This window comes from Cricetulus griseus, chromosome 8, assembly GCF_003668045.3.
Source record: "Cricetulus griseus strain 17A/GY chromosome 8, alternate assembly CriGri-PICRH-1.0, whole genome shotgun sequence".
In the NCBI taxonomy this organism is placed as follows: Eukaryota; Metazoa; Chordata; class Mammalia; order Rodentia; family Cricetidae; genus Cricetulus; species Cricetulus griseus.
The window spans coordinates 23,670,605-23,689,516 of record NC_048601.1 but is presented as its reverse complement, the minus strand read 5'-3'; the positions used below and the strand labels follow the sequence as shown (position 1 = coordinate 23,689,516).

The window sequence follows — 18,912 nt, the reverse complement described above, 5'->3', positions numbered from 1 at the left end:
GCGTGCACCACCACTGCCTGGCTTAATAACAACCATTCTTTATTGAGCATTTGCCATGAGAGTTGGACACAATTTAGTTATGAGTCTCCATTTTTATTTACTTATATTTTAATTTTTTGTTTTTTTTGAGACAGGGTTTCTTAGTGTAATAGCCCTATCTCAGTGTAGCCCTGGCTGACTTGGAACTTGCTCTGTAGACCAGGCTGAGATCTGGCCTGCTTCTGCTTCCCGAGTATTGAGTCTCCCTTTTTAAACTATTACATTATAAGACTGTGACCTGCCTGGGTCCTTCCTCTCTGTGGGCACTGTGATGCTGCAGGAGAGCTGCTGGCCCAGCATGTCTGTCCCAAGCACTCACCATAGTGTATTACAGCCATGGAGGTGATGCATCTGGAGCAGCTGGAGTGGGCAGTCTCAGCTTGGAGCCTGGGTATCAGTGGGAAGTGTGTTCAGTGCTTTCTTACATGCAAAGATGCTTAAAATATGTATCCTATCCTCAAGAAACTCATAAATAGGCAAATACACAAATGGTGGGCCCACAGAATAAAACTACTGCCTCGGTTATTCTGCCAGCTCCTTAGAGGAGGAGGGAAGGTTGTGTCTTCATCTATGTCTGGAAACAGAGAGGCACATCATCTGGCCGCAGCCTCTCCAAGTCCATCTTGAAGAACTGATTTCTCTCAGTGACTTGTGTGGTGGGCAGGTACCAGAGGAAGAGGGGGAGAAAAAGGCTGGTTACATCTTTAAGTATGAAGTGGCCCTTGGTAGGGAAGTCTGTTGAAGTCAAGGCATAGGAACCATCCAGCCCCCACTCGCCCAGAGACAAAGGGACATCTGGAGCCAGTTAGGATTGTGGGTAACTAAGGAGCAGAGGCTATTTTTGTTGTTGTTGTTGTTGTTGTTGTTTTTCGAGACAGAGTTTAACTGCATTGTTTTGGAGGCTGTCCTGGAACTCGCTCTGCAGACCAGGCTGGCCTCCAACTCACAGAAGTCCGCCTGCCTCTGCCTCAGAGTGCTGGGATTAAAGGTATGCGCCACCGGCAGAACAGAGGCTCTTAACAAGGCCAGGCACCCTCGCCCCCGCTCCCTACACTAGATGGAGAGTAGAGAAACCCCTTGCTTCTTAATGTCCTCTGTAGCCACAGGGCAGAGGCAGCGAGAACCCTGACGTTCTGGAGTACATGAGGTGACTTCTGCACATTGGGGATGGCGTAGGAGGGAATCTTGTAGCAGAGTGTTGTCAGGAGGAGAGACTTGAGAATGGGGAGCAACTCTGGCTGTATTTAAAACACGGCTGGATTCCTGAATCCCATTATGGAGTGCTTGCTGTAGATCAGGAGCTCCATGTATGCCATCTTACTGAATTCTCCAGTAACCAGGCAGGCGGTGGTGGAAGCAGAAGCTTGGGCCCCCGACCTGGGGCTGGTCAGATCCTGCCGGCTCTCCTGGGCTGAGGTGACTCTGCCTATCAGACCAGTTAGCTGCCTTCCCACCACACCAGCCAGTGCTGGCAGCAGGAAGACTGTGAACATTTGGGGAGAAATGAGCATCTTGTTTCCAAGTGTTTTTCCACTGCGTTCCAAATGCTGATCTAGAGTGGATGCCGGGTATGTGTGCACACGTGTGTGTGTCACGGTCACAGGACTGCTTTCCCGACTCAGCTAGGCGCGGGAGCTCAGCCACCGGGGCGTGGGAAGCAGCGGGGCTGGATCAGGGAGCCGCCGGTGGGAGGGGAAGTGCCATTGTGACCTACCCAGGTCCCTCCCCTCCGCGGGCACTGTGATGCTGCAGGGCAGCTGCTGGCCCAGCATGTCTGTCTCAGGCCCCCTCCCTCGTAGTGTGTCACAACCGCGGAGGCGGCCGTATCTGGAGCAGTTGGGGTGGGCAGGCCCAGCTGGGAGGCGAGCGGGCGAGCAGAGCGGCCACGATGGTGAGACTTCCCGGCCCCGGGCTAGCCAGGGACGCGCGCAGGTGCCCCGGTAGAGAGCTGCAGGGCCACGGAGTAGCTGCGGGATGGCTTTGGATCCGTTGGGCTCTCTTGGAGCGGGTGTGGGTCAGTTCAGGATCAAGGGTCGTATGCGAGGGGCGCGAAACATCTAGTTGTCAGGCACCGTTTGTTTTGCAGAGAAAGTGAAGGGCAGGGGCCTTTCGCCCTTTGAAGGGACCTAAGGGAGATTCGCGCTCGCTAATGAGAGGAGGGCGGACCTGGAGAACCGGGTGAGAGGCGAGTGACACTCCGGGAGACCGCCACTCGTGGACCAGAGTGGAAGAAATGGGATGCCGAGGGATTCTGGACAGGTGGTCTGGACCCGGGTGGCTGGGCGAGTAGATAGAGTCAAGTCTCCAAACCCAATCAAAAGTGACAGGCGCCAGGCTGGGGTCAGTCTCCACTCTCAACATCCAGCCCTCGGCTTGGGTTTGGGGCAACTGCAATTCGAACTGGGTCTTCCGGACCCGGCCAGCTCCGCAGGCGCCTGCTGCCGGTGCTGACTCTCCGGCCGTCTTCTTGGGTTTGGGGCACCCTCGATTCGAGCTGGGTCCCCTGGACCCAACCAGCTTCGCAGGCTCCTGGCGCTGGTGCCGACTCCTCACCTTTCCCAGCGGTCAAAGTCAGAAAGACTTTAGGGCTCGGAAGTTTCCCTTCCTGGAGACCTGGGGACTTCAGCCGTTTAATTTTATTTTCTTTCTTGGCTTCGAGGCAGCGACTCCGCACTGGTGGCTGTCTCCACTAGCGGCTGCTACCTTTATCGATAGAGAGACCCCCACCCCCCCCAGCGCCTCATCAGCTCTGCCAAAAGCCCCTGGGACGCCCATCTGCCGGGTCTAAAGTTGACCTCAACCACACTCCCCCACCCCCACGCCTGGAAGCCCTGGGGTTTCTGCAGAGAAGTGGGGCAGAAAGGTTAGGGTGGCGGGTGGGGCAGAATATCTCACAGACCAAGGTCAGGTTCACCGAGCACACTTGCTCGATGGTGTCAGTGTCAGGGCAGCGGCGCCAGAACCTCCCTCCCCCTCCCCTCCTCTCTCCTTTCCCCCTCCCCTCTCTCCTTTCCCCCTCCGCCCTCTTCTTTCTCTCCTCCCTCTCCTCTCCCCCTTCTCCTGTTTTCCACCCCTCCTCCCACCACCCTTCCTCCTCTCTGGCTGTTCATTTGGGAGAGTGCCCAAGACTTTCTGGCGCTGGCCCTCCTGTTAGTCTTACCTCTAAGCCTGTCCATCACTCCTCACTCCCTAGCAAGCTCCCAGACGCACCTGGGAGCTTGAAGAATTTGAGAACGCAGGAGAGAGTGGCCAGAGGAAACCACTTCTGGTCCCCGGTATGGGATCTTAGAAGGAGTACAGAGCTGAAGTTCAGATTTTAGCGCTTGTCTATGCAGCTAGCTGTGTGACTTCAGGAAGGTCATTAAACTTCTCTGGACTGATTTTTCTACGAAATGAAGAGGGCTTGGTTCAAATTTCCAAGGCTCTGCATACACTTTATTATTTTTAGGCTTTTATAAAGTGATTTAAATATACATATATGGTCGGGTGTTGGTGGTGCACGCCTTTAATCCCAGCACTCAGGAGGCAGAGGCAGGTGGATCTCTGTGAGTTCGAGACCAGCCTGGTCTACAAGAGCTAGTTCCAGGACAACCTCCAAAGCCACAGAGAAACCCTGTCTCAAAAAACAAAACAAAATATACATATATGATGGGTAAGTAAGTTTATTTTATGCATCATCCAACTTTGCATATTTGCTATAATCAGTCATTTGTTTTTTTCAAGACCGGATTTCTCTGTGTAGCCCTGGCTGTCCTGGAACTTGCTCTCTAGATCAGATTGGCCTCAAATTCTGAGATCCATTTTGCATTCTGAGTGCTGGGATTAAAGGCGTGCACTATCACACCCAGAAAAAAAAAAATCAAAATACTTCTTAGTGTGTTTTCGCAGGCATGTGTGTGTTTGTGTATCAGTGTTCTCCTTTCACCATGAAATTTGGTGATCAAACTCAAGTCATCAGGCTTGTTTAGCAAGTGCTTTTACCTGTTGAGCCATCTCTGTGGCCTCAATTATCAGACTTGCTTTGTTTATTTGGCCACAGCCTGTAGAACTGATATTTAACATTTACAGTTCCCAGTGCTTTAAGGTTTTCAAAGTGCTTTCACATCCATACTTTAGACATTCTGATCTGAGTATCTACAGACTCTGAGTAGAGCCTACAAGATATTTGGAGAAGGGGGCAAGACAGTAATCCAACCTGTGAACAATGCCAGTGTGTGCTGAATACACCTGGGAAACAAAACAAAAAATGGTGAAGTTGAAATGGTTCTGAAAACCTAAATGGTCAAATATCTTGAAAAGAGCCCATCATTTTATTGTGAACCCCTGAGTTTTGTGTACGGAGAACATTCCTTAATGCCTAGCACTGTCTTGATGGACAACAGTTCTCATTCACAGAACCTCTTAGTGACGTTTTTTCTTTTTAACTCCTCCCTCCTCTTTATTTTTAATTTTGAGATGGGTATCATTACAGTGCCCAGGCTGCCCTTAAACTTGTGTTCTTTCTGTTCCCTCAGCCTCCTGAGCAGCTGGGAGACTCGATGATGCTTTTCTTCCTTTCTTTTTACATGGGGTGTATGGGGAATCCTGAGGCCAAGCCTTGTATGCTTGGCAACTGTGCTACCTTTGAGCTGCATCCCCAGACCCCCCTCATTCCCGAAAGACTAGAATGGTCAATTTGTAAACCCTAATCTGTGCAAAGTAGATGAGCATTGTGGCCCAGAGCACCATGGAGGCTATAGCCATCTCTCCCTTTCTGTCACCAAGGGCAGGTTTCTTCTCCTAGGTACTTGGGTACCTGCTCCTGAGTCATGGGCCCTTGGTTAAAATGATAGGTTAAAATGTTAAGTGAGTTTTGATAGAAATCTTTTAGGATCAAGCTAGTGCACAGCTGAGGGAGGATTAGGGGCATTAATGCTGTTGCCAACTGTTTGCTATGTGTTCTTGATGAGGGGGCTCCTAGGTGACCTTGATGACCCTGAGGCCTCTAGGATGAAAAGTTAACTTTGAGGAGGAAATGGCTGGTGACCAGGTCAGTGATTGGGAAGAGAGGGAGGATGTGGTATTGTTTGAGGAAGGAAGTGGACCAACTGTTCACTTTCTTGGGCTACCGGGGAGTTGACAATTCTGTGGCCTTTGTGGTGGGCATTTCCTTTCTCCTGGAAGATCGTGGAAAAAGCATGCACATTGCACTGAAGACTGAAGCCTGTCCTGTCTCAAAGCTAGCTGAGGCCCAAGGGCCTTTGCCATCACAGGGTCTCTTGCACTAGAATCTCCTTACCAAGCACCCCGCTACTTGTCTCTCATCAGCACCATTGCTGCCTCCATCATCTGAGCCCCACTCCTGAGTTGCCTTCCCTCACTGATGCTCATTTAGGTCAGCTCTGTTCAGGCTGTTGCTCATTTGCTGTCTTTTCTCTCTTGCCAGTGATCCCAAATACACTCTAATTGAAGGGTCTGAGCAGAGATAATGCAATCTTTGATGAATCACGTTTGCCATTGCTTTAATTATCCCTTTGGAACACTATGGATCTACTTTTCATTTGTCAGCTTTGTGACCTAGGTCTTAAAATATATGTGATTTTTTTTTTTTTTTAATTCTAGCCCAACAACTAGAAATAATTCTGTGGTAATAGGCTTCCTGAGAGCAACTGCATGGCAACTGAGCACACAGGTGGCCAGGGGACAATGGATCTGTCTTAGTCCTTCGCATGGTTTCTGATGCTGGTCTGAGTCACTAACTTTCCTAGAGAAATACTGCACTGTTAATATTTTTTTTGTGTGAAACCTTGAACTGACTTTTTTTTTTTCCAGTCCAGGGTCTTAAACATGCTTGAACTTTCTCTGCCATATTGAGCTGTGTCACTGCCTCAAAATGATGTCATAAGACTCTGAGCATTCTTCCTCTGAGGAGAGTACACAGCTTTTGTCCCTGAGAACAAAGCAAAAGGGACTGGCAATACTAAAATAGAGGAAATATATTAAATAGTATCAACACAAGGGTTTCTTGCAGTAGGCTCTAAAGGCTGCAGAGTTCTAGACTATTATTTCCTGTGACATCTGCTCTCCATGGAGGATGGGCAGAGGGGACACAGCTGTCCCACCAGCTCTGCCCTTCATGAACTCATGCTTAAATAAACTGGCAGTTGTGGGACATGTCCTGAATTCTCCAGTATCTTGTTCGCTATTCCTAAGCACACCCAAACATACCCCCAGGCCGTCTAAATGCATCAGGGGCCTGTCGATTTTCCTTCTTCAGCAGACCAAGTTGGCAGTTGTGGGTTCCTTCGTTGAACTCCCATGAGCTCTTCTTTGTGTTAAACAGTCTGTAAAACCATGGAGGGCTCTTATTCTGCTTATCTCTGCTATGCTCAAGCACTGTGCTTGGTGCTGGAGATTGAGTTGCTTACCCATAGAGTTTAGTCTCGGTATCAGGAAAAGGCAGACACTCAAAGAAGCCACCATCATGGCTGAATGTTGTGTGATAAACAGAAAGGCAATCATGAGAAAACCCAGCAGGGACCCTGCGGCAGTCTGTGGTTATCCTTACTTCCTGCCAGTAGGGAGTGACATTTAACTGGAGTCCTGAAAAATGGCATCAGCAGGCTGCCACTTAGAACCTTCTTGCATGTGACAGTATTTACCATGTTGGGATGAACTTTTGGAGGTGGTGTTTGGTTTATCAGGTCTGTTGAGGGATGTCACTTTTCTTGAGGGGTGTATAGGCCTCTCTATCACCCTTTACCCCCTGCATTGCTGAGTTCTGAGGCTCTGGCAGCATGCAGAGCCTTCCCTTACAGGGACCCAGGAGAACAGAGTTCCACAGGCCCAGATTCAAAATAGAATCAAGAGGGGGAGGGGACAGGAACTCTGGCTACCAAGGGGAACCTGAGATATGAGTTTGGAGCAGCATATGACTGAAATACCCTTGCTAACTCAGCTTACCTTTGCCCCGAATCCTTGGCTGCACAGCTTATCCTGAGGAACAGACTCTTGGTAGAGGCAGAGGAAGATGAGTCACTTTAAAAGGGACTGGCTCCCGATGCTCTCCCAGCATTTCTGTGCAGAGAGCATTTCCCATTAGGAGTGTTGCATGGTTAGGTTGGTATTGACGTCACTACCAGGCTAGCACTGAGGGACATGCAGCTGCACCCCAAGGCCCTAGAAATTCAGGGTAAGGGTGAGTTAGGAGGTTGTAGTGACAAAGGCCAGAGCTCAGGCTGGACTCGGGAAAGCCCTGGGTTTTAGGCCAGGCATTCTTGCTGCACTGCTGTGCATTTTCAGTCTAACCTTGGTTTTCTAAGCCTCTCTGTGCCTCAGTCTAACCTACCTGAGATGGAGAAGGAATCATTAGGTCATCCATGGGGCCAGTCCACCTATGTGCTGAGTGTTGGGAGCTTACATCTCATCCTCACCATGGCAGATGGATGACCTTTCCTGGGTGTGGGGACTGGCTTCCCAAGAGTGTCACACTGGTCTCCAGTGCTCAACCCTGTGGAACTTCAGGCAGAAGGAGGGATGGCTGAGCAGACAATGTAGAGAAGCTGCCCCTGTGCCAGCTTCTGCCAGGGCAACAAACCCTGAGGTTAGGTACTTATGAATTGAAGGGTTTATTTTGGCTCGGTTTTGGAGGTTTTGGTGTGTGCTTGGTTGTCCCTATTGGGACATGGTGGAAGCAAGTGACAAACTATGTACTTGATGGCTAAGGAGCAAAAGAAAAAAAGAGGGAGAGCCTGGGGTTCCACAGTCCCATGAGGGTATGCCCCTGAGAACCGAAACACATACTGCTGGACTCTACCTCTCGGCCTCCTCTACTTTCCAATAGTGCCAGAGGCTGAGGGTCAGGCCTTTAACACGTGACCCTTTGGAAGGCATTCCAGGTGCAAACTGTAGTACCCTACTATGAGCAAATCATCCCCTGGAATTCTGAGGATGTTCATAGACCACAGGATTCCCAGAAACTGTGTATAAGTTGTAATCTACTTGCATCTAAACTTTACCCTTTGCACCCCAACCTCTTGCCTCCCTCTTGGTCTGAACTTTTGGTGCCTTGGGGTAGATGGTGGCTGCATCTACCTGGTAGTGGACATCAATACCAAGCTAGCCATGAAAAATCCCAAACAGGAAACCGAGGTGAAGCCCAGGACCTGGATTGTGGAGGCAAGCTCTCCTTATGTAGCGTTGTAATTTTCACTTAGCCTCACAGGATGGGCCCTTAGCAAATGTCATTTGAGTAAGTGGCTGTGAGAGACGAGAAGAACCAGGCTAACATGATGGAGTCTCTAACTCCTACTTTTCATCTATTTCTTTTATTATTAGTTATAGTGTTTTATTATTATCTTCACTTTTACTACGAAAAAATTTAAACCTCCAGAAAAGTAGATGAGTATAATGCCACCCATCTGTTTATTGCTTAGGTGTAATAATTATCATTTAAGGCCATATCTACTTCTCTCGTGTTTATTAATGTGTTTTTAAAGGTAGGAGTAGCTCACTTGGCTAACATTTGAAGGCCCTGGGTTTCATCTCTGATACTGTTAAAAATTTAAAAAATAGTACTTTAAATACAGATATATTTTATTGCTAGGTGCTTCAGATACTAATTCTAGACAGTAAAAGCATTTTCATACCTAACCTTATTTTTATTATACTTAATTAAAATTAGTGCATTTTTCTATTTTGATTTGTTCAAGTTATAATTCAAAGTCTGCATAGTTTATGTAGCTGTTCTGCTTCTAACATGGTTTTGGTATGGTATAGAGTTCTTGCCACCACTCTCATTTCTGATGAATTGAGACAGAGAGTGTGTCTCAGTAGTGAATTGCTTGTCTAGTTTGCCAGAGAGAGAGAGAGAGTGAGAGAGAGAATATATAAGGAGGAAGAGGGGAGAAAGAGGAGGAAGAGGAGGAGGAGGAGGAGGAGGAGGAAGAGGAGGAGGAAGAGAGAGAATATGTAAGGAGGAAGTATGACAGGGCACTGTTACTCCATCATTTGGCTCATAGGTGTTTAGTGGGCATGAAAAGAACTCTCTGTGGAGTAGCTCAGTGATAGAATGAAAAGTACAGCTTGAGACGACAGCACAAATGTGTTTTTCTCAGGATGTTTTCCTTTTGTTGGGTTTTTACTCTAGAAGAGAGAGAAGAGGGAAGGGGCTAAAAGAGAGGCTCTTTGTAAAGATATTTATTTATTCATATAAGATTGAGGTGGTGGTGGGGGGATGCTGGAGATATAGCTCAGTGGTTAAGAGCACTAGCTGGTCTTCCAGAGGTCCTGAGTTCAATTCCCAGCAACCACATGGTGGCTCATGGCCATCTATAATGAGATCTAGTGCCCTCTTCTGGCCTTCATGCAGGCAGAACACTGTGTACATAAGAAATACATGGAGAGAGAGAGAGAGAGAGAGAGAGAGAGAGAGAGAGAGAGAGCCGGGTGCTGGTGGAACACACCTTTAATTCCAGGACTCAGGTGGCAGAGGCAGGTGGATCTTAGTGAGTTCAAGGCCAGCCTGGTCTACAAGCGAGTTCCAGGACAGCCAGGACTATTTATTACACAGAGAAAGCCTGTCTCGAGAAACCAAACCTTCACACCCGCCCCCGCCCCCATCCCCAGAAAAGGGAAGGGCATCAAAGAGATCAAAAAACTGGATCATGTGTTGCTGGCTGCAGGTCACTACTATCTTATGCTCTTCACCTCATGAACTTTTTTTTCTTTCTTCAATAACCCTTCATCTTCCCTGGAAAGGCCTAGAGTGTTCCAGAAGGAAGCCAGCAGACTGGAAACCATACAGCACCCTCAATAAGCCAGGGGTGGTTGGTATACGATGGTGACCTGAAGAGATAAATCTCAGAAAGCTGAAATTTGGGGCTACAGATGAGACTATAATTTGGAGGAGGAGATACAGGATCAGGTTCCATGCAGGCCGACACCCACAGTGTCAGGTGCCTTCCTGAGAAGCCATGGCTTCTTACTGAATGCGTGCTGTAGCTTTGTGTCATTAATAACATGCTTAGTGTGGGACCACCACTCGGTGTAGGGTGTGCTTTCCTTAGCCCTAAAATGGCAGTAGAAAACAGGCTCTCAACAAAGGGAGTAAGAATGGGAGCCTTTAAGCTCTGACTCCTCACCTGTGCTCCCCGAGAGTGGAGGAGGAGCTAGAAGATTGTGCCTTATGGTGACAATGGTAAAGCCAATGACAGACATGGCTAAAAGCTTATTTTCAGATGAGGAGAGGTTAAGTGACGCAGCCAAGGTCATACAGCTCAACAAATGTATGTCTTGAGATGTCTACCCGTGAACCCAGGTGTGGGCAAGCTGTGAGTGAAACCCTTCCCTGGGCATTGTGGGTAAGCTGTGAGTGAAACCCTTCACTGGGCACTGGGAAGCACTGCTGGGCTGTAGTCTGCAGCTCTGTGCTCCAGATGGATGGCTTCGAATGCCTGCACACTTTCCTTCTAGTGGCAAGGGCTAGCAGAGGGATGGGGAGAGTAGGGACTCAGCTGCAAAACCCAACCAGGGAGTGATGGGTCCTAAAAGCTCTGGTCCTTGGAGATGCTCAGGGCATCTGCTCCTCTCCTGTGCCTGGAGAGGCTTCTGAATTCCCAGGAGTCTGAACTTGGATGTGGACACTGCTGGACCAGCCATGCCCTCCAGCCATGCTCTCCGGAGGCTTTGCTCCTGGCTTGGGTTACCCAGAGCTGGAAAGTGCCACATCAGGTCATGGATAAGAATAGAAACCTCTAGACCAGGCACACGCTTCCCTGCTGGGCTCTGGCAGGTATCACAGTTCAGAGTCACCCTGTGTGGGCCACTGCTTCCCCACAGGCTGGAAAGGGGTGGAGGATGAGTCCATTTTTCCTGCACATCTGGTTTGGAAGGGTTCACAATACACACACACACACACACACACACACACACACACACACACACACACACACACACTTTATCCTCATGTGATGATTAATGCTGGGATCAACTGGACACTTGAAGCTTTTAATCAGCAATAGAAGGACACTCAAAAGGTGAGTTTTACTTAATACTTGGTCTGATCTAAGCAATGAGGTAGTTAAAGGTAGCTCCAAAAGTGTTTCTAATTTCTCACCATTCACTGGCCTTGATGGTATATAGTGCGTTTATTATTTCTACATTTGTAGCCATAACCCTGACTGTGTCAATGGTGGCTGCCTGTGATAGTCCCAGGCTCTGTATGCACCCCCGTGTGTGTGTGACGTTTCAGAAGATCAGTGTTTAGGAAGTAGTGTGAACACCGACACCATGTGTTGTAAAGCTAAGGTTAGTCTGTAGCTGTCTTTGACTTCTTTGGGCCCTTGTCTTGTGCCAGATGTAGTGGTGCCAGGCACCTGGAAACCTAGACACATCCCTGTTGTGGAATGGTGAGGCTGTAGGCTTGAGCACCCTGCTGGCGAAAGTGAGGGAGAGAGAGACAGTCTTTAGATGTGGTGCCTCAGCTCGTGTACAGCGACTTGGGTTCTCTGACTTGGATGCACCCTGTTTCCCCAGCGGGAATGCATATCAGTCCACGTGGGTCAAGCTGGAGTTCAGATTGGCAATGCCTGCTGGGAGCTCTTCTGTTTGGAACATGGCATCCAGGCAGATGGAACCTTCGGCACTCAGGCCAGCAAGGTCAACGACGATGACTCCTTCACCACCTTTTTCAGTGAGACTGGAAATGGAAAGCATGTGCCCCGGGCTGTCATGGTTGACTTGGAACCTACTGTAGTAGGTGAGTACTGGCCAAGGCGGCTCCACTGAAACAGCAAAGTGCAGGGGTGTTGACTTCTGAGTTGAAAGGTGTGAGTGAGCCAACTAGAACTCACCCTCCATGTGACTTCCCTCAGCTCCTTGGGGAGTTTGTTGTAGGGGTCAAAAGGCTCAGCTCTGCAGAACAAAATGCTTCTTCAACCTGCAGTGACAGATAGAAATGGCCGAACTTGTTACTGATAGTAGGGGGTTAAAAATCAAAAAGCTTTAGAAACTATTAGAAACCTCTCATCCAGGTAGTGGTGGCACACACCTTTAATTTCAGTATTTGGGAGGCAGAGAAAGGTGGATCTCTGTGAGTTCCAGACCAGCTTGGTCTACAGAGCAAGTTCCAGGACAGTCAGGGCTGTTACACAGAGAAACCCTGTCTCAAAAAACCTCTCAAACAGTCCATTTCCCAAAGAGTAGGTTTCTGACTACAGTTGCAGGCTGGCCTCAGGGGTCTGATTCTAACCTTGCAGTACTTCACAGTCAAGGTGGGGTGAGAGTAGCCACAAGTAGAGGTGCTGCATTTTCGGGACACTGCGACTCCTTATTTAGAAACACACAGGTGGATTCCGGCTTTCTCAGAACAGGGTTCCTTGGGCTTCTCGGAGAGTGTCCTGGAGGATCCAGATCCAGGTGGAGGGAAGGAAAGAAGGGGAGGAAATGGCTTTGGTGTTAGATGAGTGGAATCTGCTTCTCCTTGTATTTTTGGTTGTGAGCCTAGCCTTTAATGGCTGAGCCATCTCTCCAGCCCCGGAATCTGCTTCTTCAAGTTTTCTCCTCCACTCTAGCTTGGCTCAGGGGCCCCGGGTTTGGTTAGTGCCCTTGTCACTCAGTGTCTTCAGCCATTTAGACTTGTTCTAGGGTAGACTGGCTTCACTCCAGTGCAGTCTTATACTCAGATGATCTGGGTAGAGCATTTCTCCTGGAAACCAGCACCTGAGGCTCTTGTCTCTTGACAGATGAGGTCCGGGCAGGAACCTACCGCCAGCTCTTCCATCCTGAGCAGCTGATCACAGGGAAGGAGGATGCTGCTAACAATTACGCCCGTGGGCACTATACAGTGGGCAAGGAAAGTATTGACCTGGTGCTGGACCGAATCCGTAAGCTGGTAAGCACAACAGCGCAGGGCAGAGCCCGTCTGCTCAGGCTTGGTGTCCGGTGGGAAGAGGTTATGTGTCAGCTGGCTGCAGGTATAGGTCCTAGAGTTCTTGGGAATGTTTGTTTGTTTGTTGGTGCTGAGGATCAAATCCAGGGCCTTGTCATGTCATACACATGCTGTTCTACAGGCTGTACCACTAGGCCTCTGCTCATTTTCAGAAGGAACACTCCCAGGAATAAGATACCTCCGTCTGTCTGGGTACACTGGCCTACCCTACAGACCAAGGTTAAAGCTAGAAACATGGGTTAGTAAAGCATTTGTTTGGAAGAATCGAGGAAGAGATTTGTTTACACATTTGAGTACTGATATATACACTACAAGTTCTGATTACACACATTCTTTTGCTCTCTAATAAACAAACAAGAGAGGTATTTCCGTTGTAACAGGCAGATACAGGAGTTTTGGGCTGGGGTCACACTTGGGTCATGCGAGTTAAGTGTGCTAGAGGGTGCAGAGTTAGGGTGTGAATCAGGCTCTTGACTACAAAGCTGCATTGTGGGTTACATCACTTTTGTCTTTTTAAAGCTCTCTGTTTCCATGTGGTGGGGAAAAATTGACAGACTTGTGGTGCTCAAAAGCTCAGAAGCACTGGATGGAATGATCATAGCTCACATCCTCTGGGAAAATTCTAAGAGTCTATGAATTCTCTTAGTTCTGCCAGGAGTCCACATGGAGTGCTCCCTGCACATCAGGTGCTTGCTGAAAACATGATGCTAACTCACTGGCCATCCCAGAGCCTTCCAAGACGAGGGTGTAGCCAAGCGGGAGGGAGGCCTTTGGAAAGGTTAATAACAGGCTGAAGAGTTTACAAGTTGGGAATTCATTGACATGTTGCTTGTCTCGATGTGGTCATTCCACGATGCACACAAAAGCCACACAGCAGCACACTGTGCCCCCGTAAATATACACAGCTGTGATTTGTCAACCTAAAAACACCTTCTTAAATCTCAGAATTTCAAAATCTTACGAGAAAAAAAAAACATAGCTCCTTTTATCTCCCTCCCTGAGCCCTTTTCAAGTTTGAGATGTGCATGTCAGCCATGCCCATAAAATTATACGTCAAGGACAGGTGTAGCAGGCAAGGTTCGAGCTCTCAGAAGGCAAGGCCTACCACTCTGGCAACTCTGAGAGTTCCTACTCCTGCTTTGGCCAGCTCCAGGTCAGAGCTTTTTGTATCAAGGTATAGTTTGTCAGTTTAGACAGTAACCATACCTCCCAAGATCAAAACAACCTCTTTTGTGCCTTATCCCTTATAGGCCATTATGATTTTCCTGACGTAAATATATTGAGGATGGGGTATGGCAGACAGCGGAGTTTGTCTGCATTTGTCTCCATGTGGGGGTCTCAGGACTCTTGTGATTTCTCCTTGTTTCTGGCTCTCCCCAGACAGATGCCTGTTCCGGCTTGCAGGGCTTCCTCATCTTCCACAGCTTTGGAGGGGGCACAGGCTCTGGCTTCACTTCTCTGCTGATGGAACGTCTTTCCCTTGACTATGGCAAGAAGTCCAAGCTGGAATTTGCCATCTACCCAGCACCACAGGTGTCCACAGCGGTGGTGGAGCCCTACAACTCCATCCTGACCACGCACACGACGCTAGAACACTCAGACTGTGCTTTCATGGTGGACAACGAAGCCATCTATGACATCTGCCGCAGGAACCTAGACATCGAGCGCCCCACCTATACCAACCTCAACCGCCTCATCAGCCAGATTGTGTCCTCAATCACTGCCTCTCTCCGCTTTGATGGAGCCCTCAATGTGGATCTCACCGAGTTCCAAACCAACCTGGTACCCTATCCCAGAATTCACTTCCCGTTGGTCACTTACGCACCCATCATTTCTGCTGAGAAAGCCTACCATGAGCAGCTATCTGTGGCAGAGATCACCAGTTCCTGTTTTGAGCCCAACAGCCAGATGGTGAAGTGTGACCCACGTCATGGCAAATACATGGCTTGCTGCATGCTCTATCGAGGTGACGTGGTACCCAAGGATGTCAATGTCGCCATTGCTGCCATCAAGACTAAGAGAACCATCCAGTTCGTTGACTGGTGTCCCACAGGCTTCAAGGTGAGAACTGATGACTTGGGGTGGGCAGAGTACTGGGTGCAGAGGGGATTATGGGGGAGAACAAATCTTGGAGCTTCTGGTCTTTATGATAACGCTGAAGATGACTTAAACCAATGAAACACTGACTTCATTCAACTTTGATTGCGACATTCAGCTCTTGAAGGCTGGTCTCCTTAAGCCATTTTAGAAAAGTGCACGAGATTGCTGCTATTTAAGATTAGTTAACCATCTTTGACTTTTTCTTTTTTTAAACTGAGGGACCTGAATCACAATGCCTTGAGGACTTGCAATTCATTTCAATTTGCAGAAAAGAAAATTTAATTTAAGGGATATTTTACCCTTCTAGGTACATTTTAATTTTAGAGTCAACTAAACGATTCAAATTGCTAGGGAGGCATAATCCTTTTCTCCCCCCCCCAAAAAAAGAAGATGTGCTTTAGTTAACTGTTTACCCTATATGCCTTATTCAGCTTAGAGTAAGACTGAGGGAGGGCCCAGTCTTTGTGTGACTGAATCCATTTGTCATGAAGTCTCACTTTTGTCCCTCCCTCCTACAGAGCAAGGGCACATAGCCTTCCTGCTCACCCCGCCACTACTTGTGACACTCATCACCTTCCCTTCCTAGATACTACCTATTTTTATGTGTCAGTTTGGTCATTCTGGCCAAGGCAGTCAAGGTCATCCAAAAACTGGAGTTCTCTTTTTTGACTGAAATAATTACATGAGCTACAAAGGGAGTTAATGGGAAAGAAAGGAAAATGAAAGACATGTGGGGATAGTGGAGTGATGAACACAGAGGGGTTCCCCTGCCTCCGTTTTAAGCTTTCTCTGAAGTCCCATATGGAAAGATGAGTAAGGCAGTGTTAGCACTGACAGTTGTTTTTCAGAAAGGTTCCTGCCTGCAGAATGCATATTGCTAAGCCTCACCAGTTGACATTCTCCTCGGGAGAATGTCCCCAGTTTGACTCAGGTCTACAGTGTCACTGTTGAGAAGGGAAGAGAGGCCTGTGTTGGCTAGAGCCACACCAGCAAGATACAAGATGTGGCAAAATGTCTATCGCTTTCACATCTGTGGCTGGCTGCTTGTTTAGCGGCCATGTGCCTTGCGGCTTGTGCTATCTGAAGATGTATGCTTTAAAGCAATGGATCCCAGAGGTTGGCAGCTTAAGCACAATGGCCTGGTAATGTATGTTAGTTTGGGGCAGTGCCATGGTTCTCAGTGTCCTACAGATGACACCATGGTTTGCCATCTTCATGCCTTCCAGTTTCCTATAATTCTTGGTCTGCTTTGGTTTGGGGCCTTTGTGGGGAGATTTCTAGGGTACAAGCCCCACTGGGAGGCTGCCCCTCTCAGGGTACTAACAGCTCTTGGGAGGCTGGCTTGCTTGTATGTGACCTTTGACTTCTGGGGTTGCTCTTTATGCTTTTCTTCTAAGAATCCTGTTTACTAGAGACCAGGCCTTGTGAGTAGTAACACTGTCCCCAGGGACCTTTTTAATTTATTGCTCTGGATTCTCCCTGTGACCTCCTTAACAGCCCTTCACCCCTGACAGAGAAACTTCCTTAAATTTATTGCAAAAACAAAAAACAAAAACAAACCCCCCAAAAAATCTAAGAGGAGCATCAGATAAATGTCTAGAAAAATAATAAACTTTGACAGTAATGTCAGTTCTAGAAATTGATGTGCCTCTAACAGAGAGGGGATTTCCTGCACCTTGCTCTCTGGGTAAACAGTCCAGGTGCCGCCTTTTATGCCAAAATTTCATTTACTACACTCATCAACTTGGTCATTTCCTCTTTTACCAGCCTGTCTATTTCTCCTCCAGCCTTTAGTTTCTAAGCTCCTGTGATCCTCCTGCCTCAGACTTCATGGTACTGGAATTCTGGGCATGTGCCGCCATGACCCTTCCTTTTGCTTTTATTTTCTCCCCAGCACACACCCTCTGGACCTGCCCATGTTCCCAACTTCCTTGTTCCTTCGGCCCCGTCGTATAGTTCCACCCCACACCCATGCCTAGAGCTTGCCAGTGGAGCTTGTTACCAACAGATTGCCCATCGTTGTCTTTGGCCAACTTGCATGTCATTCTGTTGCCTGTCTTCTTTCTCTGTTCCCCCAGGTGGGCATCAACTATCAGCCCCCCACGGTTGTTCCAGGAGGGGACCTGGCTAAAGTCCAGCGAGCCGTTTGCATGCTGAGCAACACCACAGCAATTGCAGAGGCCTGGGCCCGCCTGGACCATAAATTTGATCTCATGTACGCAAAGCGGGCCTTTGTACATTGGTATGTCGGAGAGGGAATGGAGGAAGGAGAGTTTTCCGAGGCCAGGGAGGACCTGGCTGCCCTGGAGAAGGATTATGAAGAAGTGGGGACTGATTCATTTGAAGAGGAGAATGAGGGGGAGGAATTTTAAATATACACCTGCCCCATGACTGTGTCTCTTTGTCTGTGTCACTCCACTTTAAGCATGCTAGGGGTCACCTCCTAGCACTTTACACAGACAGACAGACAGACAGACAGACAGACAGACAGACAGACAGACCAGCAGCTGTGCCTGCTCACTCCCCGTTTCTCTTCTTAGTATGCTGTGCTTACTGTTCTATGGGAAGAGGAAACCACAGAAAGAGAAAGTGACAGGCTGGCCTCTCAGCCCCAGCCCAGTTCCTGTCCTACATTAGAAGGAGGGCTCCTGACCAGCCGCATGGGTAGTGAGCACACAGGGAATGAGAATAGCTTCATTCCTAAAGAATGAGAGTGATGCTGAACAGGTCACAAACACAGGGTGGGGTGAGGAGGCACACCGGGAATCTTTTTTCTAGGTAGGTTAGGCTGATGACCCCCCAAGTCAGGGTCGGCTGGCGGAGGAATGGTAAAATCTCTGAAGATGCCGTGGAGAGACAGCAAACAGGAGCTCAGGAAAACGGATCTGCAGCACAGCCCCAAGCTCGTCTGGATCAATCACACCCATTCCTCAAGTGTTTAAATAACTTCATCCCTTTTCCCATCAGGGGTGTATCCCAAGACCCCCATTAGGTATTGACAACCACCATGAGTCCTGGCCCTGTATGTGTGTGTGCATTTTCCATACTTACATGATGAAATATAATTTATTTATCAGCACAGTGAGAGATGAGCAGTCACCATCAATGACATATAACAACTACAACAAAACACTGTTAATAAAAATTACGAAAGGACTTGGGGTGTAGTTCCACAGTGAGCAGGCACTTAGCCTGTGTGAAACCCTGGGTTAATTTTCAACTGCTGTACTCAGACAGACAGATGACAGACACAGAGAAGCTGATACACCTGTTTGCTCCTGTTTTCTTATCTGAGGATGCTGTTACCCCCTCTTCTATGGGAAAAGGAAACCACAGGAAATGAAAGCGAAATAGTGATGCTTACGGTCTACGCTCTGACAAACGCGGCACTATCCCAAGAGCAAGAGAGTTAGAAATATGACTCTATACATTGTAAAAAAAAAAAAAAAACCGAGGTCATTTTAGATGGTGTTTAGAGATTTCAAACAGCAATGACAGTATCTGGAGTGTCGTTGTGGACTAGTGGGGGCCAGATAAGAAGAGTCAGAGACACTGGGCACACGAAACAGCAAGATGTAAATGGAAGGGAGAAAGTGTGGGTCTGACAGCAAGAGAGGAGCTTGCTAGGAGGGCGGGAAGTCAGGTAGGCGCTGGAGTTTGCCCATCCTCAGAGAGCGTCATGGATGCTGAGATGTCTCCTAAGTGAAACATAAGCACTTGAAGGCTTGAAGAAGGCTTCTACTGCATCTTATCTTTTATGTACACCTTCTCCAGTGCTCTCAACACTCAAGATGGAGTTTTGGTCATTCTGTTAGAGACCCTGAGGTATGGAGAATCAACGGCTA

General features: G+C 48.3%; 1 protein-coding gene across 2 annotated transcripts; it reads left to right on the top strand.

The window, feature by feature from the left end:
* The first annotated feature begins 1,780 nt into the window (after positions 1-1,780).
* Tuba8 (tubulin alpha 8) lies at positions 1,781-17,463 on the top strand. 2 transcript variants are annotated; one of them, XM_027429340.2, is made up of 5 exons: positions 1,781-1,930; positions 11,554-11,776; positions 12,762-12,910; positions 14,348-15,028; positions 17,146-17,463. In XM_027429340.2, exons 1-5 carry the CDS (start codon positions 1,928-1,930, stop codon positions 17,437-17,439), a joined length of 1,350 nt encoding a protein of 449 aa, XP_027285141.1. In that variant the 5' UTR covers positions 1,781-1,927; the 3' UTR covers positions 17,440-17,463. The 2 variants fall into 2 exon arrangements, with proteins under 2 accessions (XP_027285141.1, XP_027285142.1); XM_027429341.2 differs by lacking the exon at positions 1,781-1,930 and adding an exon at positions 9,655-11,054.
* The last annotated feature ends 1,449 nt before the right edge of the window (positions 17,464-18,912 follow it).

What these genes read in the sequence shown, in the direction of transcription:
- Tuba8 (XM_027429340.2), top strand. An exon ending in CTTGGAACCTACTGTAGTAG is followed by an intron (nt 11,777 to 12,761) that starts GTGAGTACTGGC and finishes GTCTCTTGACAG; the next exon opens with ATGAGGTCCGGGCAGGAACC. An exon ending in GGTGTCCCACAGGCTTCAAG is followed by an intron (nt 15,029 to 17,145) that starts GTGAGAACTGAT and finishes CTGTTCCCCCAG; the next exon opens with GTGGGCATCAACTATCAGCC.